Source organism: Anopheles nili, chromosome 3 (assembly GCF_943737925.1).
Source record: "Anopheles nili chromosome 3, idAnoNiliSN_F5_01, whole genome shotgun sequence".
NCBI classification, from domain to species: domain Eukaryota; kingdom Metazoa; phylum Arthropoda; class Insecta; order Diptera; family Culicidae; genus Anopheles; species Anopheles nili.
In genome coordinates, this window is record NC_071292.1 from 39929107 (window position 1) to 39952644 (window position 23538).

A 23538-nucleotide genomic window follows, 5' to 3' on the forward strand; every position below is an offset into this window, starting at 1 on the left:
AATGCCAGGTCGAAAAAATTTTACACAAATTGAAAATCAAAAACAGCTATCATCTGCACTGTTGAGATTAAGAAAAGCATTATGAGGATCAGTTTGGGTAATCTAAATCATAGTTCCTTTCACCTTTGCTAAAGTATGACTTGCAATATCACTGAAATTTTCAATCGATAGACCAGACCCCATGACAATTTTTGAATATTTTGTTTCAAGAGTAAGTTTAAATTGAATTGCTTTCCAAGCGACAGCGTTCCATGAAAAATTTTTGCACAAGTACAGTCTCAAACAAGCACTTAAATCTGGGCTAGGATACAACTCGTGGGATTAACAATATTTTAAACTGTGAGAGTGAGCGAGCCAGAAAGAGAGAAAGAGAAAGAACAAAAGAGATAGAAAGAATATAATCCCACATTAAAGAAGACTGACTAATTTCTAGCATCTCACAATTATAAACTGATCATCTCATGAGATATGGAACTGAATTTGTTTTTTTTTGTCAAATGCGCTGTTAGCTAGAAATTTTCATATTCTGATAATCAAACTGTTTGTTTTTACGTAGACTGAATGAAAGGGTGTTGAAAACTCCTACGGTAATTTGTAAAAATTTCCCACTATAAGCGAGTGTAATAATAATACTCAATATTATTTGAGTGTACTTGAAAATATTCGTGTCCCGAGAAACAATCTTCCATAAAGAATTTTACATCAATTAGTCGGCACAAACACAAGTTGCCTATTTTTAGTAAGCGCAATAAACCACATTTTGATATTTTATGCTTATCGTTAAATGGTGATATTGTCGGTCAGCTGTATAGGTTTTTTTTGTTATTTTTCATTTGAAAATAATTTGATTTCTTATAAATAACTTGAATTTGCAATCAGAGAGATGTAGCAATCAACAACATTGGTGGTAGTATAACAATAATTCATAAATATGTGAGAAGTTAACGAAATATGAGTGAAAACTGTAATGAATCACTAGTAACACAGAGGAACGTAAAACAAAGAGAAAGGGCCTTTTCATTAGACCTTCATGACTGAGCTAGACATAGAAACGAGAAGTCAGGATACGAAAATGAGGAAACGAATTTCATCTGCCACGCTTATTAATATGGAAGGGCATAATAATACGCGCAAAAAATTGCATGAAGCCTATGTAAATAAATTACCATTTTTGACGACGGAAACAGTGACTAGTGTCGTTTGATGAGATATGTTTATCTCAACAACGATTTTCTTTTCCGTCTAAACAGTGCTGTTAATGCAGCCGTTTTGTGTTTGGGAGAAGAACTTTAACCACAGCTCCTCCAATTCAATTTGTGCCACCAGTATCGGAATGATCAAACCCTACAAATCAAACCGTCGAATCGTATACAAATTACGTGTATTTCTATCAACCACATAGAACAACGGGTCCGAGGGAGGATTCCCTGATTGATTGACAGTACTGCAAAAATGTTTGAAGAGTTTATTTTTGAAGCATTGCTAAAACAGCCATAAAAATGATCAATTCAACGTACAGAGAGACCATTCGCTCCAGTCCAATCAATTGCCTTTATAAAAAAAAACACAGGGCCGCGTTTTGCAAATACTCCCCACCAAGTTATTTTGTTTCGTCAATCGATTACTTCCTAGAACGGCGCACAGTGCTACCCAGCCAAAGACAGAAGACAAATAAAAAATCAGTAGAACCGTGGCATGCAGCAGGCCGAGATGTATCAATCATCTACAATCACCGAATTCAACCAACACTCTCAGATTAATTATAATTTGTAAATAAAAAAAAACATAAACCAAGTCCTTGATTGGATGACTCACGTGTGTTACGAGTGAGCCTGATAAATCAAAACAAAACTAAAGCACGATTGAAGGCAAGAAGTTTGTGCAAATAAGAATCGGTTTGTTAAAATTGATACTATGATAACAAACTTGAACAATGTAAGAGAAACCACAACAAAAAATCGCAACAAAAACATGAACCCATTTGAAAGGATACAGAAAAAGTATAACTTAAGATGCAGATAACTCTTATTATAGTTGAATATATGCAGCAAAGTAATCGAAAGATGATAGCGAGCTGTACATTGATGGAAAACTTCCAATCACAACAACACAATACGTTGTATCATAAAAGAATGAACGAAGCTCTTGCCAATCTAGGACAAGATTATTTGTGAGGAGATAGAAAAACGGCAAAAACGCTAAGCGTGAAAGTCTGAAAACGAAGTGAAAACGATGCTACTATTAATACTACTGCTACAACATCTACAACTACGACTATTGCTACTACTATAATACTACTATAGTTTTAATAAGACGCAGCAAACCAGCTAAACTGAAGCAAAAACACGAAAAAAAAACAGAATTGTGCATATTTTGGTGTAATTGATATTATATGAATATTATATATATACATATATTAATATACATATACATGCAAATATTGTGTAAAAATTGAAAATAATGTGAAAAAAATTTGTTATATATCATGCAGCATACAAAAAATACAAAAAAAAATGAATGAAGCAAGAAAATCCGGCTTTTTTATCGTAGTTTGTATTGCTTTTGGATTCCAATGAGCGGATTTAACGCAAGTAATATTTACAAATATCTACACACACAGGTAAGTATTTTAATTTAGCACACTATAAGAATGGAAAGAATTAAATAACGGTTGGATTCACCAGATGTAGCAAATCGAAAATGTCGAGTGAGTTTGATATCGCGTGCCCCGCTTTCTCTTGCTCTCTATGTGCTCTTTCTAACTCTTTCTCTCTGATCCAATCAGTTCATAATCTAGCATTTCGTCAATAGGATCGTATCAAACGTACAGTGATCTTCAACCAATTGAAATAATCCGCTTGCAATGTAGAAGTTATGTAAATAACCCAACGTCAGTAACAGCAATCATCAATCCAGGGGCTGATCTTTAACGTTCCCACGACGTCGACGTAATTCGATCGCATGCAAACACAATGTGTGTCATCCGTTTTGGAATTGTCACCGTAGAGTTGTAGTAAATCGTCTCGTGAATGCAATTGTGTGATGTAGTACTGTACACACTGTAGTAGCATACACGTTTATTTCTTAGAACACACTCTAGTGTAAGGCTAACTACTCAACAACGTCGAAATCAGCGATAGTGAGACGATGAGCCAGGTTGTAGATGTCGCTTCAGCAGACTTGCTTCGGAGGAATGGCTCGTTGGGTGCTGTCGAAATGTAATAGACACCCGCGGGTTTCGATGATTTCCAGATCAAACCGCCCAGCGCCGTATTGTACGTGGAACAGCTCGGTCCAAGGTTTGTGAGACCGTCGCATCGTCGGGCGTAATAGTCGCGGATTTTCAGCGATTCCTTGAAGAAGTCCACAGCACGCTGGTGACTACAGGTCAGGCTAAGGCCACAACCCGGTTGTCTTACGCCTCCATTGGGGTAGTAATCGGCCTGACCGATGTTGCGGAAAAAACCAAGTGCCTTTCCGTTGGTGTGGATAATTTCGACGTACTGCGCGTCGTCCGCTGACAGTCGCTCGGCGGGTTTCTTCAATCGGAACAGGGGCGATGCTGGATCTAGCCCGACAATATATCCAATCTTTCCGGAGTGTACTTTCTTGCCGGCGATACCTGCGATGTGTGCGCCAAGGCTGTGCCCGATGATACCCACGCGGTCGATATCTTGCCCCAGCCCCGTCACGAGATTGTCGATTAGCGTGGCCACAAGGCTGGCAACCTTCGGCACCCGGTAACGGGCCACCGGATAAAGCAAGGTGCTGGCTCCCTGTTCCCAGTCCACGGCAATGACGTTTTTGTCGTCTTGTGCCAGCAGTGCCTTTGCGAGAGGCTCAATCACGACCGACTCCGAACTACCGAGCCAACCGTGCACGAGAATGGCCGTTGGAAGATCACGCCGGAAACCAGCCTGAATGATCGAGCTAAGCCCGTTGAAGTGGAATTCGTACCGGTTCTCGCTAGCGTTCGCCCGGTATAGGTAGCACTGCACGTACTTAGTGGCCTCGTAGTAACTCGCATTGTTCTTGCACTCCTGCACGTCCATGCGAGTCATCGGCACAAACTCTCCATCCTTGCCCGGCACTTGCACTGTTGGCACAGGATCACCATGATCGGTTCGCAGCGTGATCTGCGGTGGGATGAGTGAGTCACCCTCGTTATCCCGATCGTACTCCATATCGTCCAGATCGGGATCACTTGTTGTTGCTTCGCCTTCCTGTCCACTGCAGAAGACTGAAATTGGGATAGAGATACAAATGCGACGATTTTCACCAGTATTCGATAAAAAGGTGGCGAAAATCATCTCTTCTCCGCTTCAACCGGCAACAAAAATAGCCTACCGTTACATCCGACAATTATCGTCAAGAGCAGCGCGTGTTGGAAATTCATTCTGGCTGCGTGGCGCGGTATTTCGAACGACGAACTAATTAGCAATGAACTGACGGTTGGTGACGATCAGTGTTCGGTCGGTACGATCAGTGTCTACGAGATAACTGGCATGATTATCGGACACTTCGTTTTCCCAGGTCGTCAAAGATCACTCCGAAGGAAGATTGAGAGATAGGTTTGTGGAAGTTATTAAGTGCAACGATCGACTCGGCAATGCAGCACCAAGCGTCGCGAAAGATTGTAGTTTTCTTTTCCTAGCGTTCAGAGCGGAATGGTTCGTTCGACGTAGGGTACTAAGCTGCATCGATTTCTACATCTATTCTTTTCACCCTTGGAAGCACGAGACCGGTGTGCTAATGGAACAAACTTTCCACGGCATTCTCTCAAGAAACTTATCAATCCGTACAGTAATGAAATGATGCGCGCGATCGTTTGCTTGTCTGCGCATTCTCGACGATCGTCGAGGCCTCAGAGCGGAGAGTTTTCGTTTTACTTTTACCTCCACAGGTAAAACAGCTGAGCATCAGATGCGCTGTGATCTGTAAAGTTCATCTGAGCATGTTTTAAGATGGTATGAGTTGGCATGAGCTGGTGAGTGTGAATTAAAAAAAAAATAAACTCAATTGTAACCTGTTTGCATGCTTTATGTGGTGGGATTTTCCATCCTTGTTGGATTGAATGGTTTGCGAATATGAAAACATCACCGATCACCCTAGGGGTAAGCCGGTGGAAACCATTCGACGACTCCCTTCCAAATGAATCTCGGTGTAAGTATGAGCTAAATAAACAATTGAAGGTTTGTTTACATTTGGCGTGTTCATTTCAGTTATAATTTTAAACAGAGCAGAGTGCAAGTTCGATTATTGCGTTACTATCCTTAAAGATCGCTATCAATAGTAACATGGACACCACACTGTACCGTTTCGTTACCATGATAGATCATTATGATGATGAAGATTAGAGGAATTTTTTTTCAGTTTCGAATTCCTTCCGGCTTTCGTTCGTTTATCAAACATGTGAAATAGATCAACACCAAAATTCGTTAAATCTAATTAATTTCCCGAGCAGTTTGTCACGCAAAAATGTTGCATTGGTATGAGCAAAGTTCAGGTTTTAAGCTGTGTTGTGGATTCATCAACACGGTACAGCATCATCGTCTGTGCTGTTGACAAACGGACGTCTGGATTTCTGAAAAGAAGTACTTTAGCTGCCTCAGATCTGTACATTTTAAGATCAAAAACTAGATATTGATAAACGTAAGCTCAATTCATATGTTTACCCCAAGGATTTTTGGACCAAGGAAGCTTTTCAGGCACAACAGCATTCCAGGTTTGCAATTTTTAAAAGTGTTCCATATCCTTTTATCCGTTGTTCCCTCGAGTCATGAGTCAGCTCTTGAGTTGTGAAAAACTTAACAAAAAAACTTTTGATTTTTTTAAAGATGGGTGTTATTCCAATAAAACCCGATGTTACTGTTAAGCACAGTGTAAGCCTCAAATAAAAGTTATCTTGCAATGCATAACGGATGGTTTGAACAGAGTGGTGTTGCGAGTTGTTTGAAATATACACTCGAAAAGCTTTAACGGTGCCATCTGTTAGTTGTGGCATGTCACAAGTTAGAGCTATTAGATGAATTTCATAGGATGTGGACATTTATAGTTAAACGCGAAAGTTCAATTGATTCATAAGGTTAATTTTGTATATTAATCTAACCCTTATAGGCTATTATAATATCATACATCGTTATGCTCAGCTGGTGTGCTATTTGTGAGAAATACTTCTGACGACCTCTGCATTGTCTTTCCTGCCCCTTTCGGGATCCTTCCCGACACGTCGCACGGTGGATTAATTCTTTGCAAAAGACATTATGGTCGTTTTGATTATGTGCAAACAGTCCTTCAGCTGCTCCTCGTTGATGTTCAAGGGTGGTGCGAAGCGTATAATGTCCCCGTGGGTTGGTTTCGCGATCAGCCCGTTCTCCTTCAACCGCAGGCACACTTCCCACGCGTCGAAATTGGGATTGATGACGATGGCGTTCAGAAGTCCTTTACCACGCACGACCGACACCACGTCCGTGGGCAGTTCGCGCAAGGATGTCCGCAACATTTGCCCCATTCGTTCGGCATTTTCAGCGAGCTTCTCATCCACGAGTACTTGCAGTGCCGCTATGGCCACCTTGCAACCGAGCGGATTGCCTCCGTACGTTGAACCGTGTTCACCGGGTAGAATGCAAAGCATCACAGGATCGTTGGCCAGGACGGCCGACACGGGATAAACGCCACCGGAGAGAGCTTTACCGAGAATGAGAATATCCGGACGAACGTCCTCATGATCCACGGCCAGCATGCGTCCGGTACGGGCCAATCCTGTTTGCACCTCGTCCGCGATGAACAGCACGTTGTACTTGGTGCAGAGCTCGCGTACCTTTCGCAGGTACCCATCGTCCGGCACGACGACTCCTGCCTCGCCCTGTATCGGTTCCACCATGAACGCACACACGTGTGGATCCTGCAGGACCTTCTCCAGGGCAGCAGTGTCGTTGTACGGTACAAGCTCAAACCCAGGCATAAAGGGTCCGAACCCAGCATAGCTGCTAGGATCGTTGGACGAGGACACGGCGGCTAACGTCCGGCCCCAGAAGTTTCCCTCGGCGAACACGATTTTGGCTTTGTTTTCTGGGATTTGCTTCACCTTGTATCCCCATTTGCGGGCCAGTTTACAGGCCGTCTCCCCACCCTCGACGCCCGTATTCATGGGAAGGACCTTGTCGTAGCCAAACAGCGCTGTGACGAATTCCTCGTACTCCCCGAGCACGTTGGAGTAAAAAGCTCTGCACCGGAAAAGAAAAAAAAAACAGAAAGACAACTGAGAAATTAAACTCTGCCCTTTCCTATGGCAAGTAAACAGTGACAGCGTTACCTCGATGTAAGTGTTAGGACTTGCGCCTGTTCCACCAGCGCCTGCACAATCTTCGGGTGACAGTGTCCCTGATTGACGGCTGAATATGCGCTGAGAAAGTCATAGTAGCGCTTGCCTTCCACGTCCCACACGTAAACTCCTTCACCACGGGCTAGTGCCACCGGAAGCGGATGATAATTGTGGGCTCCGAATTTATCCTCGCGATCGAATACGGCCTGCGATTTGGGTAGAGCGTTGATCTGCGGTGCCGCATGTCCGAAGCCGTTCTGTGCCATACTGCTGGTATTGGCTGGAAATGAAGCAAACCAAAAAAAGGGAAATCATTAAGTGCCACTTGTGCTTGTGCTGTCCTGGTCAAACGACTCACTAGCGATGATTATGCGATTGTTGTAACAATTACTTGTGATACTCTGCTAAACACACAAACCACCTGTGCGAATTCGTTGTGGGCAAAACGATGCTGTGCTAAATAAAAAGGACAGTCGTACACAACGATCAAACGCAACGATCAAGCACACTTAGCGATCTATTTTCACGACAACTTTTTCTCACACTACAACCGCGAATGCGAACCGCCAGCACTCGTGCCAGACCGGCGATGTTCCACCGGGACTTGATTAGCAACTGAAGCGATCGCGAGGATGTGCACGAGACTTTTACAAGACGTGTGATCAATCGATACCCAAGGACGAATCAATTACTAGTCAAGATTGCAACTGGTAGAACCACATCCATCAACCGTTGTGGTCGGGTTGTGGACGCACGCACCATTAACGTCACGGCGTGACAATGTGTTGGTACACGGTCAACCGAGATCACTGAGCAATTTGCACATGCTCCGTTTTGTTTTCGATTGTGGAAACCGCCCGGTGGTTGAGGGTTGATGTTCCTTTGCTATAAATAAACCATAACTAGACGCCAGAAAACTGGCCGAGAAGATAAAAAAATCTTGTCTTTTTCTCCTTTCCATCTTACGCTGTGCGGTAAAACTCGCAGATATGGTAACTTTTGGCATGCATATTGTGATTGTTTTCGCAGGGTATTTTTACTAGTATTTTTATAATAGATTTTTATTCACAAAAAAACTTCAAATAGGATATTTCATTAGACAAGTTTAACATCGTTTCTAAACGTTACGGTTTTAAAATTGCGTATATTTCAAAGGTTCAACGTGCCTCGTCACATGATAATCAAGCAAAAACTAGCAAACAAAATAACTAGCAACAGCGATAAGCGCACAAGTGGAAACTGCGTGTTCAACTACGTGCCTAAATTGAGCTGCAATCACAAAGGCGTACGTATTTTTGCATTATTAACCCCTACTTGCTACTGACGTCAGTTTTTACTTGAAATAAAAAATTCCGAAGCCTTTCCAGAACGAATCAGTCCCGCCAAAGGTCAGCTATTTCGGGGCTTCTCGAAACGATATGATCATTTTTTTTTTCAAGAGTCAAGCCAATCTATCGCTGGTTTGGGTTCCAGCACCGCAACGGTGGCACGAGCCGTCGTGAATAAAAAACGTGTCATTTAAACGTTTGATCAAATACGCCGATGTCGTTACTTTCTTAAAATAAACCTTTCATCCATATCAACTTTGAACGCTCTTTTTTTCGTATAAAAATGCCTTGAAACACAGTAAACAACCGATTGTTGATTTATATGATAGCAAAATTGAACAAATAGCAAATCAGTGATAAGAAGGAGCCGCTATTCGTTTCGCAGGGGTCCTTCGCTATAAATACATCGATGATAATAGATCAGCCTTGCAATATTAATCAAGGCTAATCAAGGCCTATCTGCTTAACGCAATTGCACTCGAAAGGGGTTTAAATCCGCATGGTTGTTGAGCCAACAGTATAAACAACCGATAATGAGAGACGCTTAAATACAGCCCTGGATTATAACACAATTCTATGCTATGAAACCGTTTATCAAACCGATGCTAATTGTTTCTTTACGTTGATGTAAAAAAATGTAATATTGCGATTCCGTTTAGTATTAACAATATGATTCCCTTGTCTAATAAAGCACTTTCACTAATGATTGATTGGTTGGTTGATATTGTTTTGTGTCGGTCAAAATCTTGTGCACATAAAACAATCAAATTGCCTAATAAACAAAACTATAAGGGTTACGAAATGCATAAAATCTGCGATACACAGAAAGCGGATGAAGGGTTTCTTATTCTTTCCATTTGCTCGCAGATTTGTATGGTTTCTTTAGGTTTCTCGAAAAAAAAACGCAGCCTAGGCATTGCGCTACGCACTTGGCATGGGCACTAACGGCATCAAATATGTCTCCACCACTTACCGAAATCATTTTTGCGACGAACTAACAATTGCTCATGGAATGGATTCCACTTTGATGTAGAAGAACTCGGCCGAGTCCCAACAACACTCAGTAGGCCGTTGCAGCTTTGCGTTGAAAAAAGTGGCACCAGCAGTTTATCCACCGTCTGCTTGGATCGCAGATTCGTTTTGCACACTTGACGCAGCATTGTTGACCTTTCACTTGTTCTGCTAGCGAACTGGTTCGTACGTACAAAAGTGGCTTAAGTTTCACAGGCCTACGGTCAATAAGTCGGCTAACAGTCAATCCAGACCGGACACTTGAACGCTTTCACTTCCCGGATCACACTGATTACTGATTCGCAGGAGCGGGATCTATCATATGTACGAGCCTCCGAAATCACGACCGTACACTATCAGCTCTCTGCAATGAGTTCATAATCTTTCGTCGCAAAAAGCGAGAGAAAAAAAAGCCAAACTTATCGCATCAACAACTGATTACAGATTTGAATGAACACTTTAGGGCTGCATCACACCGTATGTCTGGCACGTTATTGGGCTGTTCTTTGTCGCTAAGCGATTGTGCATTGATAGCATTGTTACCTTTCGAGCTGTGGTGCTTTTTTCCACCTGTGTACGCACCGCATCATTTCCGAAACCATGACGTTTTCGTGAGATTTCGGTTGCTGCGTTGTTGCTTAGCGACAGTGAGATAACGTCGCCAGATAACGGGCCAAATTGCTCTGATGACGCATGACAACATGAAACGACGCGTCTAAACAATACCTATCACCATGTAAATGATTTCCTTTCTGTTCTGTACTGATGAAGGTACTGTGAGCTGACCTACAGGATACGAAATTATACAGCTGAAAGAATGAGAAATCTTATCAATAAGCTACAAAACTGCTGTAGATTATGTATATATAGATCTTTAGATAAGTTATAAGATAAGTTAGTTTATAATGGAAAACTGATTGAAGGATCAATATATATATATATATATATATATATATATATATATATATATATATATATATATATATATATATATATATATATATATATATATATATATATATATATATATATATATATATATATATATATATATATATATAATATACATAATTAATGAGTTTAAATCATATTTTACAGAAATTTGGTACTTATGCTTTTTCTTACTCAGCTCTCAGCTTCCTGGAAACCTGATTTGAATTGGGCACGTGTGAAAGAACGTACGCTTTATTTTAGTTTGTGCAAATATTATCACAAATTTTGATCCCGCGATGGTAAGTAACGGGACGTTTTTATTCAGACTATTGGAAACATTGCTCAAAAATACAAATGCCAATTATTCTTAAATAGCTGTAGAGTACAAAAAAAGCAAAGTAACAGCTCTTCCAGAGGATAAGGACATATTATAGCTTTTAATTCTCACACCACTCCACGTAGGGGCAAGGGCGGTCATAAGGCGGTCATTTTATTCGATTATGCTAAATCTGATATTGCCGATTGAAAGTCAGATAGTTAACCATGAAATTCCGTAATTGCAGACTTCTAGCATTTATAACTGCGAAGAAACAAAGCTCCAACGTCAAAAAAGCTTGCCAAAAAGCTCAAATTCCAGCGATTCAGTGCCCACAATTCAACTCACTATTTAAGTAGCACTTTGTGGTGTAAAATAGGTAAATTATACATCATAAGAAACATACATTAGTCTACTTTTGATTAAAAATAACATAAAAATTAAAATTATTGTATAAGTACATTTTTTTGGGCTATAACCATATAAAAAACCAAAAAAACACGTTTTTCAACTTTGGTAATGAAGAACCAAAATGTTGAAATTTTTTTACTACCCATTTTTTCCTTAAACATACGTTAGGATATACTTATGAAATTGTGAAACGCTCCCACTTCAAACCGCAAATATGTTAAAAATGAATTTGAAATTTTTTGACATACGCATTGTAGTACCAAACTTAGCGAACATGACTTTACAGTATTGACGAGAAAGAGCCGTAACATCGAAGCACTGAACTGGCTGAAATGTAAATTATTTAATTCATAAAAAGTATTTTTCAACCTTACTATTTAATATTTTGCAATATTCTCATTTACATTTACACTACTGTTGAGCAATGATCTGCAAAGTAGGGTGCAGAAAAATTTAACTTAAAAGAATACTAGCTTTACCGAAAAGTATGATTTTCCTTTGTTTTTTTTTTTTTCAAATAACATTTTCTTTAATGTTCAGCTAAATGCAAATGTACAATTTTTTATTTAATCAACAACATAACTTTTGCATATTTCAATGGTCATACCAATGCATAAATTCATATGATTGATATGATATCCTTGCAGTTTTGTCATCCATCTCAGTTGCTTTGGAGAACTACCTTTTTATCACTAAGCACATGAAGGATAAATCGAACTACAAGAAATAGGACTATAGACTAATGGTAATCCAATTTTCATACAAAGGAAGCAGATATATTGCCAAGATGAACGTTTCAGAAAAGCGATTCATTCTTCAGAAAGAATATTTTTTTATATTTTTGAGGCTTTTAAAGCATTTAACATGTTTAGGATTCAAATTCAAAGCAAAAATCGTTGGTAACAACACTATCACGCATAGGGATTGATACAAAATGCACCAGACACAAGGAAAAACTGTGCACAGTGGCACAAACTGTGTGTGTCCAAAAATTCAAATAATGCTTAGTTTTGTTACAAAAGCGCTTTAAAAAATATTTTGTTGTTAATTGTTACTTAGTTATGAAAAAAAATTATGATCGCGGTTTGTTCTGGACTGCCCCTTAGTACACTCGCGATATTAAAAAAATAAATTGCCCGTAAACACAATTGTCGTCTAATTTGGCCACAATTTGCCATATAAGGAGTATCATTTGCTCTCATTTTCTTTCTGGTCCATACAAAGTGTAGCAATACTTCAGGCCACCCGTTGCGGATAGAAAGCTATAGCGGCGCTCTGATACAACTCCCTGTCCTAAAAAATACAGAAATCACTAACCACTCAAAAGTTCATGGTATTTTTCAGTTTTTATTATTTTTAACGAGTTTTAACATTACAGGGCGCAAAAAGTTAGACGATTGCAGAATTTAAAAAATATTTGCTAACAAATGTTTCTACTACTTCTTCCATCTTTATTCCTTGGTCTAGATAGTAAAATTTATTAAGATTAGAACTTATCCTCTTTCCACATATGTTTTGTTACGAAACATATTTTTGTCGTATAAATGATAGTAAGGTCTATATCAAAGTCAGTAGGAGTACTTCTTCATTGTTTGAGTTGCGTTGAACCTGTGTAGTTTTAATATTCTCAAAGGGCAACAGGAGAGAGGAGAAAACTGTTGCAAGTTACCGTAAGTGAGGAAAGATTATTAAGCAATAAGGGAAGAAATATGCTAATATTTGATAGTAGGTTCAACGTTTTTCATGAAAAAAGAACTAAAAAATAAAATAAAAATATTAAAGATAAGATGAAAGTAACAACGAAACGATCAAAAGGCTTGAAAAGTATACAAAGAAATGGAAGCTGGGAAACGGCGAGGGAAGAGAAAAGAAAACCTCATCGTTGATACGATATTGTACTCAGAGGACGCTGTAGTGTGATAGCTGCGAGCTTCGAATGGATAGATTAATATTTTATGGGATTTTGAAAAGGAGCGGTGTAGCAAATTATTTACCCAGTTTGAAGAGCAAGATAGAAAGTATGTTGGTAATAAAGTGGTAAATCTAAATACAAAAAGCTCAAAACGGAATAAATGGAATGGATCCATTTAAAAATTGAAGAAAGGGGAATGAACATATCAATGTTTGCATTACAACAGTAGAGTTTTCGCAAATTAGCAAGAGCACACAATATTGGAAAAGTTGATAACTTTTATTGTATATTTTAGTTTGAATAAATGGCCGCTGAGTGAATGAAAAAGTAAGTCCCTTAATCAAAATCTCCCTGGAAGAAAAAGGATAAATATACCTAATGTTTTTTGTTCAATTTTCTTCAACAAATGATAATAAATTCAAATATTCTATTTTAATTTGTGCATCTGATAAGATTAATTTATTCTAATGGATTAAATTTTACAGATTTATAAAATTAAGTTTTCATGACTGAAAGTTGAATCTTATAGTAACCGACTGGGGCTTAAAGCAATACCTAACGTACGAAGAAGCATGTCTTAGGAATTATATAACATTTTTTAGGCACTATATAACATTAACTCATTAATATGAGGCTACAGTGTGCTTAATAAATTCAGCGTTTTGAACTACTACATTCTAGATGGCTCTTATAACATTTGAACCCATTCGAAAATATACGAACCCTTATGATAGCAATCAATAAGCAATTAAGAATCAATAAATAAGTATTTAAAAAATACAAAATAAAAATACACACAAATTGATAAATGATTTTCGTTATTTTATTATTTTGTTATTGAAAAATTTAACAAACAGACTACTTGGCTTCAAGGTACATATTTGGCTAAAGTAATGTAGGAGTTGCTGCTATCGATGCGCAACGCATATTTACGAATAACATAGTCTGTATTTACAACTATTAACAGTCCGAACCTAACAAGAAGACAAACAAGCACACCTCTTTCTCATGAAATTTACAGAGAGTATAGTTAACACTGATAAAAATTGCCATATAGACAACGTAACAAGATCATTAAAGCAATACAAAAATTAGACTTAACATAATATTGCATTGATGACTTGCTCTCAAATCATTTGAAACATTCCTGCTTTTAATACAATTCCGCTCTATGATATTTATGCAACTGCCAATTGTGAGGTATTTTACGATTCTACCCAACTACTTTTAACTTTATAGAAGTGCGAGAGTAAAACTTACTATTGCTTTAAGCTTAAAGGACGATTTTGCTTCTTATCCAGTACTATTTGTTTTTCAAACCTTCTAATTTTGTAGGGGTTTTAGTTCCAACATAATGAAGATCAAAAAAATCTACTACATGCAAACTTACAGTACGCAGTTGAACTGTTCCAATTTTTCCTACCTATTAAATATTGTTATTCGTTGGCTTTCTATAACCATTATGCCTTTCAGCAGCACGCAATAACAGTACCGACAAAGGTTAGGAGATCGGCACATATCAAACGAAGTAGATGTAAGAGTATAGGTAGCTCCACCATGATGATTTCTTTGCTGATACACCGTCTTCGGATTGGAAATCGCTTGCCTCATTTACAATACAACTAGCGGTGCCTTTTTCGTTGAGCTGAGCTGGTTCTGCTTGAAGTAGAGCTTTGGTTTCGACAGGTTGTAATTTCCCTGTTAAAAATGAAAACATTTCATTAGTGCTAGGCACGCAGTAAGTTTGCAAAAGCAATCAAATGAGAAAATGTAATGGGCCAAAAAAGTTATTTCGAAGTATTGCAATACTCAATCATATCATGCTCAAAGAAAACAAGCTAAAAGGTTTCATGAAATGAAACACAAACCGAATTATTTTTTGTTCTTCTTTCACCGAACCGTGCACTGATAATCACAGTTTCCATTATTAAGTAAAATAAAATGCACAATAGTATGAGAATTACAGAATAAATAACAGCATTATAGAAATGGTAAATATTACACAGAAGACAATCAATCTTTGATGGCAAAATGTATAGTATTTTTTGATTTTGATTGATTTTCATTGAATAGAATATATCATTTTTGGCTTAAGTTTTATTTATAGTTTAAGTATCCAATTTTAATTTTACAAGTGAAAAGGTGAAAAAAGATTAGATTACATCATTTGTACCTCCTCTCATTCGTAGCGCATTTTTTGCACACATTCTTTGTTTTCAGTTGAAAGCAGCTACTTTATTTTGAATAAAACATAACGCCAAAATTTCAACTTTTTTTCCACTACTGTTACTCAACAGTTTACAAATATAAAGGAATGGATATGGAACATACGTACAGCACAATGATACCACGTGTCCGAAGTCAGACCCAATCGTACGTAATTGTCCGCGAATGCATTTATGAAAACGAACATCGGTGTAGGGACCGGAAGAGAAAAAGATAAATTCAAGATATACACACACGTTACACGTTCGGTTAGTTAAATAACGATATGAACAAAACAGTGCTGTCTGAAACGTCTTAGAACGTTCTCGGACGGGCATAGGGTACGTTGTGTGTAGAAACTTCTGAATTTTGTGGATTTGCTAAAAACAAATAACATACCTTGCTGTAGACTAGTTTCTTCCTCTTGCTTTTGCGCTTCGCTGAAATCTTCGGCGCTGTAGCCGAACAGTGTATCTGGAGGGTACTCAAACCCAGGATCTTTATGCTTATCCCAGAACTCGATGATGCGTGTCTCGTTTTGTTTTTTTGCCTTTGCGTAATTTACCGTGGCTTGGTGAAGTTGTTGCAGAAATTCGGGCATTTGCTTCTTTGCCACCCAGTTGGTTATGTACTTCGGTATGGATAGGCCTGGATTGTCGAAATACGTCAACACAAACGAAACACCAGGCTTGTTAAAAGCGGTTGTCGGTTTGATAACCATGTAGCTCCAGTACTCATGTACACGCTGCGTGTGCGGTTTTTCGGGACACTTAGGATGCTCCACACTTTTATTAACGATCATAATCACGCGTCGCTGCCGATCGACGAAGAAGCGACGATTGTAGACGTAGTCTCGATTTGAAAATAATTTCTAATAGAAAGGCATAAAGAAAATAAAATTAATACATAGTGAATAAAAAAACCATTCAGTAAATAGCTACCGGCCATAATGCTTCCCAGTATATGATGTGGCTGTTGGAACCTTTGGTGGAATCTTCATCAATCACTTCCAAGTTGACGGCTGTGTTGTCCCATTTTTTCCTGTATTCCACATCTATCTGTACATGAAGAAAGTCTTCCGCAGTTACATCGGGATATTCGACGTATACTGCAAAACCGAAGTTAGAATGTGAATTGGATGCATCAAAAAGATTTCGTTTGGCGTAAATTCTCGCAAGGATTCTACCTTTATAGGCAAACAGTCCGGGCTTCGTTTCCTGGCGCCATGTTATCATGCGATTCTGCTCAATGTACGGCTCCCAGGAGGTGTAAATATTCTGTTCAGCAGACAACATTTCAGTGACGTTTTTTGGGCAGCAACAGTAGCTTATTCCATCTACGCGACAGTCGATCAATTTGCGTTTTTCACATCGCCGGCAGTAGATCGTTTCCTTTTGTAAGCGTTCCAGAAACAAAAAGTCATCCATGTGCTCCTGTACCGAATCAAGATCAATTCTTTCCCGCTCCCAGTCGAAGGAAAGCAGGGCGGCGGATGAAAGCAGCAATCCCTTGGCATGTCGTTGTGCCTGTGAAGCAGAGAGTGATATAGAGAGTCATTCGATAACAACCACACGTTCGACCTGAGTGTACACTGAATTGGTTATTTATTGTGCATCTGAATTGATTAGAAGTTGTTTTACGGTTCTCTAAAAATAAACCACCGTTTTATTTCGTGCTAACCCGCAACCCATCACGATTGGTGGTTCAAAATGTGGCACTCTGTTATCTTTCGGGAGTAGCCAGTTAACGTATCCCTGTATGATTATATAAAGAAGTCCCTGTCTGGTTGATAAAGTATCAAAAACTCACCTGTCCACGAAATCGTCGTAAGAATTCTCGTAGTGCACGCTCCTCCCAGATTTTTGCATAATGAGCGAATATTTGCTGGCTTCTTCGCAGTCGCTGGGCAAACACGAACTCACACTGGGTTGCCCAAAGGCGCAATATGCTGGCAGACTGATCTTTCACATTTTTTCTGAGGTACTTGTTAACTTTTCGCAGCATGAGCGAACTGTTTGGCAGAAATTTCATTGCAATCGATTAATTGCTGAGCGCGATGGCGCAGCACCTCTAGTTACTGTGCAGAGCGGCGAGACCGACTAGCGACCGTGAAATTGCTGCGTGATAAAGGACTACCGCAAACGGCGAAGGTGCATGGTTTTGCCGCTTAATTGATTGAATTTGTTTCGATTGCCCGCACGACACTTAACGACACCGATCGTTTCTAAACCTACGAACACTTTACATCCACCCTCGGCTGTCCTTTTTACTGAAAAGTATTCAATTAAACATCGGATACTTATTTCGAACTTTAGCTACAGGGATTCTGCTGCTTTCCCCAAATAGTTTTCTTTAATGATGCAAATGATGCAACCGAAATAGCAGTTTTGACAGCAGCAAACCATATGTTTTTGGAATGACGTTGTTCCTTCTCACTAGGCACCGTTAGATGGCATGTAAAGCAATGGAAATCCTAGATCATTTTCTATATTGAAAAAAAAGTCAAAATCGTTTTAACAAAATAGTGTTTTTTTCTTCATAAGTCATTTGAGATATCGCTAAACAATCCTTCCAGCACTTTTGGTAAATAAAGTTAATCGTGTTCGTCAAAGACTATCTGCTAGAAATGCAAGAAATTAACTAGATGTTATAGATTGTATGTGTTTACACACAGAACCGTCAAGCTTTTGCTTGTTTTTTTTATCCCCAAACAAAAAGATATACACAATTAAAAGCGGTGTAAAGAGAAATCAGATTTCCGATGGAAAAAGAAAATACTGAAGAATCAGACGCCAGCAAAGTTGTATCTGTCTTAGCGGAGCCGAAACCGGAACTGTCGCAGACAGATGAATCTAAGGATAATGCAAAAGAATTGGAATCCAGCGCTTCGGCGACTCCCGGTAATAGCGGTGCGAAAGCGAAACAATCGGTATCAAAAGCTTCAGCCAAGAAAAAACGACGGAAAGTGCCAAAGGATGCAAATGCCCCTAAGCATCCTCTTACTGGTGGGTTTATTCAATATTTTTCGTGCCAGTGTCGCACATATTTAATGCTTATGTTCATCCTTTAATTGTAGGCTACGTGCGCTACATGAATGAGAATCGCGAAGGGGTACGACAAAAAAATCCAAATTTAACACCTGTCGAAATTACAAAAATCATGGCTGAAGAATGGTCTAAGTTACCGGATGAACGAAAGAAACCGTATCTGGAAGCGGCGGAGGCTGACAAAGAACGCTATAACAAAGAGATTTCCGAGTACAAACTGAGCAATGAAGCGAAAGCTAAGGCAATGCAAAATGACGCACCACCGGTAAAAAAGGAGTTGCCGGAAGCGAAAGTTGCGGCTCCCTCTATTCCGTATGTGAATGGAAAGGTGGAGCAGAAAGTGATTCGGCGGGGCAATTATGATATACCAATTTTCACGGAAGATTTTCTAGATCACAACAAAGTTGTCGACTCGGAGCTACGTACATTGCGTAAATCTAATATCGATTACGAACAGCAAAATTCAGTTCTCGAAAAACATGTGGAGAACATGGAAAATGGTATTCAAAAAATGGAAAGTGAAACTAGCAGTTTAGAGGCGCGAAATGCTATCCTGCAGAATTATCTTTTGAAGTTAAGGACCACATTAGCCAATGCCTTGCAAGGACTACCACTGGCAGATGACTTTCCAGGAGCTTCAATTGAAAATATCGATCAGTATTTGGAAAAATTACACCACTTGGCGAGCTCGAGTACCCAAGGTCACACATTGAACAAAGCGAAGGACATAATTCGTAAGCTAGATCTCCAAAATCTTACACTTTGAAGATTCATATTTAAGAATGCCGAAATGTGGCGCACATCCAAGGGTCAAATATACTGCACGCGATGCGGAGATGCAATTCGTTTCTGATGTAACACTTTTTTTGTTGAATCAATCTTCATTAAACCATAGATTCTATGTTTTACTCGACTGTTGCATAATGTATTTCTCACACTTATCCATAAGCACACCCATTACCGGTCTTACGTTCTGCCATCTGATTACTTCTTGCTTGGTTTCAGAGAGAAATACAAAATCAGCAATCCAAGGGACGCATATGTGGCCTTGGCAACCTGTTTAAAGAAAAGTGAACAAGCATTTTAAGCATTACGGGAATAGTGCATTAGGAAACTTTCCGAGTGCACGGATATTATTATTTACGTTTGCACGGCCTCGCATAGTCTCGCCATTGAAGTAGCGGGAGAGTCCGGTAAGTTTGCTTTCATCGCCTCCGCCAGCCATTCTGAAAGAAAAACAATATGTTTCTTGACTATTCTGTGATGGTAAAACTGGAATTCAATCGTTGGCAATAGTTTTACGATACTTACTTAGAGTTTTCAGTCGAGATAGAACCGTTTACGCAAAAATAATCAGGTTATGTAAGCTTTTCTGCTGTCAAAACTTGTCGAACAGAATAGCACTTTTTACAATACCATGTGACAGCTTCGAACAATTTTGACGGCAAGGCTGGTACACACTATAGTCTTTGACTTTCAATATTATTTTATTTTTACTAGCATGACAGTAAATTACTCTGAAATCGTATGCAAGCAAGGATGTATGTTATATTTGTATGATTTAAAAAAACATTTTGTTTTGAATATACTTAATTACTGAAACTAAAATTGCATATTGTTCACCTAGAAGATTGCTGATTATCCTCGTGGGGATGTGTGAAATATTTATTCTAAGAAAGATAAGGAACGATTTCCTAAGCTCCTATTGGTTTATAGCAGACGTCTACAAAAAATAACCGAAAAACTTGATTGTAATTTCGTAATTTTGAGTTGTGTATACCTCAAACTACCTGTACCGACTTAGTGTGTACTGCCTTGGTGAACCATCTTCCGCTTCTCGGACAATACAAGGCGTGCGCTGTTTTTCCTGTAAGCATGTAAAGATGCAGAAAGCATAAATTGACTCTCTAATTAACTACACTTTTACAGGAGGATTACGAGGATATATTCTACTTTCACTGAACAATTGTAGCTGAGGTTCGTGTTTAAAATCGAGATTTTTTAACGTCTTTGCTCTAACTGTTATATTCCACAAGACGCATAACTTGTTTTGTAACTGATTCCATAAGACTTGTTCTTTGAGGGCTGCCCAACCCGACTATTCCATCACACCCTTGTCGAGTAGAATGGGGATAAGTATCATCGTGTGTCTACATCGTGTATAGTCTACAGGACTATTGACTTGTAGTATCTATCCGCAATGGTTGTATAGTTCACGAAAAATGGGCTAAAGCACATGTCCCTGAAACATGGCAAGCAAGAGAATTTGTGTCTTTGCTTGTGGATCTTCCTATCTTATCAGTCTATCTTCTTATAAGATGCCTATTTTCGCACCCAACTAGGGAATTTAGTATGACCATAATTCATTCAGATTAAATGGAGAATTTGCCCCTTTATTCTAAAAAGCATATTACTAAATACCTTAGCACGATGATAGAACGAATCTCATAGTTTTACTATTTTATATTCGTTCCATTCCAGCGGAATATGTGGTTATACAGATTAGAAAGTATAATGATACAATTAAAGCATTCTATTTCCATTAGCATATGCATGTAATCTAACCGAACACTGCCAATAATCCATTGATGTGGCACCTTGCAATAGTCCTGCGTCTTCTAGTAGTGCACCGTTGCATCTTGGCCTGGTACCCAATGCTACCTCTTCACGAAAGCTATTCGTGTTCTGCACGCGTGCTCACCCGCATATGGCCAACGATGTGCAGCAACAATTATCTTTCCAGCTTGTGGCACCACGAGTTCCAGCATGTATTACGGTCCTACTGACGCTACTGGCACGGTGACATGACCGGCTTGGGGAAAGTTTAGGCGGGATTATTCAATTATTAAAATTAAATTTTCTTCTCCGTCCCCGGTCGAAAGCACTCGTTGGTAGCAGAGTTACTTAACGATGGATATAACCTAGGGCACTGTGGGTATCGAGTCTTCTTGATTCAGCGAAGAGCAGACACGGAATCTGTGTTAGCAATGTTGACTTTTTTTTCATCCACTTTATGCATATCCGGGTGAGCACATGCTTCATTGTTCAACAAGTCCAATGCATCACGTTCGAGCGTAAAGCTTTGAATGTTTAATTCACGTGCAGAGTGTAGGCCGCCTCCCGGCAACCGCAAAATTCGTATCATTCATTTTTTGGCTTTTCATGTTGCGATGTCCCCCTCTTAAATTAATTGCAATTGTTTCGCGCCCTTTTCGCTCTACTTAAGAAATACGCCATGCTGCCTGAGGCATTAGGATACTCCTTTCTATCGAGGCATCGTTGAGCTGTTCACACAAATGCTGTTCGATAAGATTAAGGGAGCCGAAGGCGGCATGATAAGCTTGGTTGAAGGATTCTGCATTGGATTTCATATAAATCCGACCGATGTAAGCTTCTAAACGACAGTATAGCAAGCAGTCTGAACGGAGTTTGGTGTGTGCACAAAAAAAAAGATTTTAAAGTCGCAAATTGAGAAAAAATGATCAGAAAATCGCAGTTGCTCTTCACGAACCTGGCCATATTGGTCATGAGTGTTTCTGGTGACGTCGTTGGCCATCAAACCGTTTGCAATGGAGTTCCGGACGGGTACTTCGTCAGAGACACAACCGATTGCCAGGGCTACTACTACTGCCGGAACGGGATTGGAACGTACAACAGATGTCCTGGGGATTACTACTACAATGAGCTGAGCCAGATGTGTGACTTCCCGGACCGGGTAATGTGTCACATTTGCCTACAGCAGACGGGGGTGCAGATTCTACCTCATCCGCAAAACTGCAACCAGTTCATAACATGCGCCGAGGGTAAATCCTACCTCGGTGAATGCATCGAAGGGCACGCGTTTGATCGGTGGATGATGGTTTGCAATCCGGTAGCGCGCGTTAACTGCGGCAACAATCGCTGTCCTGTGGAGGATGATCCGACTGTGGTCGTATATCTGCCGGGGCTAAATCGATGTGATGAGTATTTTATTTGTCGTGCAGGATCACCCATTCAACGGTTTTGCGCACCGGGGTTGTATTGGGATGCAATGAACGAGAGGTGTGACCTTTCTGAACACGTCAATTGTGCCCTACCCTGAGCACTCGGGCGGATTTCAATAATCTCATCATTAAGTGGTGAAATGATGTGCACGATTTTGCTGGATCGCCAGACGTTGTGTTCAGCCAAGCGTTGGTAGTGGAGTTTATTGTATGCACCTTGTTCATCTCCAGCAAACAGCTCAAATGATAATGATAAAGTATGTCAGCTATAGATTTCGTGTCGTGTTTATAATAAAAAAAATATGTTTATTAATTCACACAACTAATAGCTACAGAGGTTCAACATAGACTGTCCTAGTTTCTGCCCTGTTCTAATTTATATTCTATTGCTCGTGTTAAGTCTGGCAAACGCCTTATTCAGCATAATCCGCATTACTAAGCCAAGGCTTTGAGATCGCTGGTCCCTTCAGAATGATAATGATCAGGTTGATGATCGCGTTGGCCTTGAGTTCCTTTTGCTAATTCAAAGCATTTTGCAAACGATCCGTGATCGCGAAGGTCTTGGAATTCTTTCGCTGATTCAACCGCGCAACGCCCGATGGTGTCTATTTCACAGAGCCTGGCTCTCTCTACAGGAATCCGTGTATCGTGTCTTTTGATTTACAAATAAACCATATATGTTTCACAAGCTTAACATTGGTGCGTGTTAATTTAATCTTATATATGAGTGCATCTTTCGGTTATCTAGTCCTCGAATATATCAATTACCGAGAATAAATAGTAGTAATACATAAAACACATTTCGTTTCATTAACACAAACAAATTATTGAAAGAACAAACAAGAACATTTCAAACTTTGCAAAACAAAAAAAATGTTTCAGTAGAATATTCTGACGGTGACGGGTTTTTGCGGCAATCCAAGAAGTAACATCCCTGAGACATAAGTCGATACATCGAAATTGTGTAGCTACACAGGAAGGTGCGATATTCACAATAGAATGGAAAGCCTTAAGAAAGATCTTTTGCAATATATTCACGCTAGTCATGTCGCTAGTTATGTTATGTCT

The 23538-nt window shown here is 39.4% G+C and overlaps 6 protein-coding genes across 6 annotated transcripts; 2 read left to right on the plus strand and 4 right to left on the minus strand.

Moving 5' to 3' along the window:
• Positions 1 to 2555: 2555 nt before the first annotated feature.
• Positions 2556 to 5329, minus strand: LOC128724291 (lipase member H-A-like). The gene is made up of 2 exons (XM_053818019.1): positions 5269 to 5329; positions 2556 to 4240 (listed from the first exon to the last, which is right to left on the minus strand). The coding sequence occupies exons 1-2, from the start codon at positions 5327 to 5329 to the stop codon at positions 3108 to 3110; spliced, it is 1194 nt and encodes a 397-aa protein (XP_053673994.1). The 3' UTR covers positions 2556 to 3107.
• A 745-nt stretch (positions 5330 to 6074) lies between these two features.
• On the minus strand, positions 6075 to 9812 carry LOC128722966 (ornithine aminotransferase, mitochondrial). Its single transcript, XM_053816663.1, has 3 exons — positions 9626 to 9812; positions 7316 to 7604; positions 6075 to 7226 (listed from the first exon to the last, which is right to left on the minus strand). The coding sequence occupies exons 1-3, from the start codon at positions 9810 to 9812 to the stop codon at positions 6242 to 6244; spliced, it is 1461 nt and encodes a 486-aa protein (XP_053672638.1). The 3' UTR covers positions 6075 to 6241.
• A 4238-nt stretch (positions 9813 to 14050) lies between these two features.
• LOC128724292 (stAR-related lipid transfer protein 7, mitochondrial) lies at positions 14051 to 17474 on the minus strand (the record flags this gene model as incomplete). Its single annotated transcript, XM_053818022.1, has 5 exons — positions 14051 to 14906; positions 15840 to 16311; positions 16382 to 16548; positions 16627 to 16966; positions 17250 to 17474. Coding segments are annotated over 5 exons (1356 nt in total), but the record flags the coding sequence as incomplete, so codon positions are not given.
• Positions 17475 to 18201: 727 nt separating this feature from the next.
• LOC128724293 (high mobility group protein 20A) lies at positions 18202 to 19331 on the plus strand. The gene is made up of 2 exons (XM_053818023.1): positions 18202 to 18445; positions 18517 to 19331. The coding sequence occupies exons 1-2, from the start codon at positions 18202 to 18204 to the stop codon at positions 19251 to 19253; spliced, it is 981 nt and encodes a 326-aa protein (XP_053673998.1). The 3' UTR covers positions 19254 to 19331.
• Positions 19332 to 19383: 52 nt separating this feature from the next.
• Positions 19384 to 19865, minus strand: LOC128723607 (ATP synthase membrane subunit K, mitochondrial-like). Its single transcript, XM_053817364.1, has 3 exons — positions 19799 to 19865; positions 19632 to 19713; positions 19384 to 19543 (listed from the first exon to the last, which is right to left on the minus strand). Exons 2-3 carry the CDS (start codon positions 19710 to 19712, stop codon positions 19472 to 19474), a joined length of 153 nt encoding a protein of 50 aa, XP_053673339.1. The 5' UTR covers position 19713; positions 19799 to 19865; the 3' UTR covers positions 19384 to 19471.
• Positions 19866 to 21965: 2100 nt separating this feature from the next.
• On the plus strand, positions 21966 to 22568 carry LOC128724294 (peritrophin-1-like). The gene has a single exon (XM_053818024.1). The coding sequence runs from the start codon at positions 21966 to 21968 to the stop codon at positions 22566 to 22568; it is 603 nt and encodes a 200-aa protein (XP_053673999.1).
• Positions 22569 to 23538: the final 970 nt, after the last annotated feature.

Coding starts and splice junctions, on each gene's coding strand:
- LOC128724291 (XM_053818019.1), bottom strand. CDS start 5,329: ATGGTAACGAAACGGTACAGTGTGGTGTCCATGTTACTATTGATAGCG. Junction 4,241..5,268: donor GATAGCGATCTTTAAGGATA/GTAACGCAATAA, acceptor TCCCAATTTCAG/TCTTCTGCAGTGGACAGGAA.
- LOC128722966 (XM_053816663.1), bottom strand. CDS start 9,812: ATGCTGCGTCAAGTGTGCAAAACGAATCTGCGATCCAAGCAGACGGTG. Junction 7,605..9,625: donor TCGTCGCAAAAATGATTTCG/GTAAGTGGTGGA, acceptor CTTCATTTCCAG/CCAATACCAGCAGTATGGCA. Junction 7,227..7,315: donor GTCCTAACACTTACATCGAG/GTAACGCTGTCA, acceptor TTTCCGGTGCAG/AGCTTTTTACTCCAACGTGC.
- LOC128724294 (XM_053818024.1), top strand. CDS start 21,966: ATGATCAGAAAATCGCAGTTGCTCTTCACGAACCTGGCCATATTGGTC.
- LOC128723607 (XM_053817364.1), bottom strand. CDS start 19,712: ATGGCTGGCGGAGGCGATGAAAGCAAACTTACCGGACTCTCCCGCTAC. Junction 19,544..19,631: donor CTATGCGAGGCCGTGCAAAC/GTAAATAATAAT, acceptor TTCTTTAAACAG/GTTGCCAAGGCCACATATGC.
- LOC128724293 (XM_053818023.1), top strand. CDS start 18,202: ATGGAAAAAGAAAATACTGAAGAATCAGACGCCAGCAAAGTTGTATCT. Junction 18,446..18,516: donor CCCTAAGCATCCTCTTACTG/GTGGGTTTATTC, acceptor CTTTAATTGTAG/GCTACGTGCGCTACATGAAT.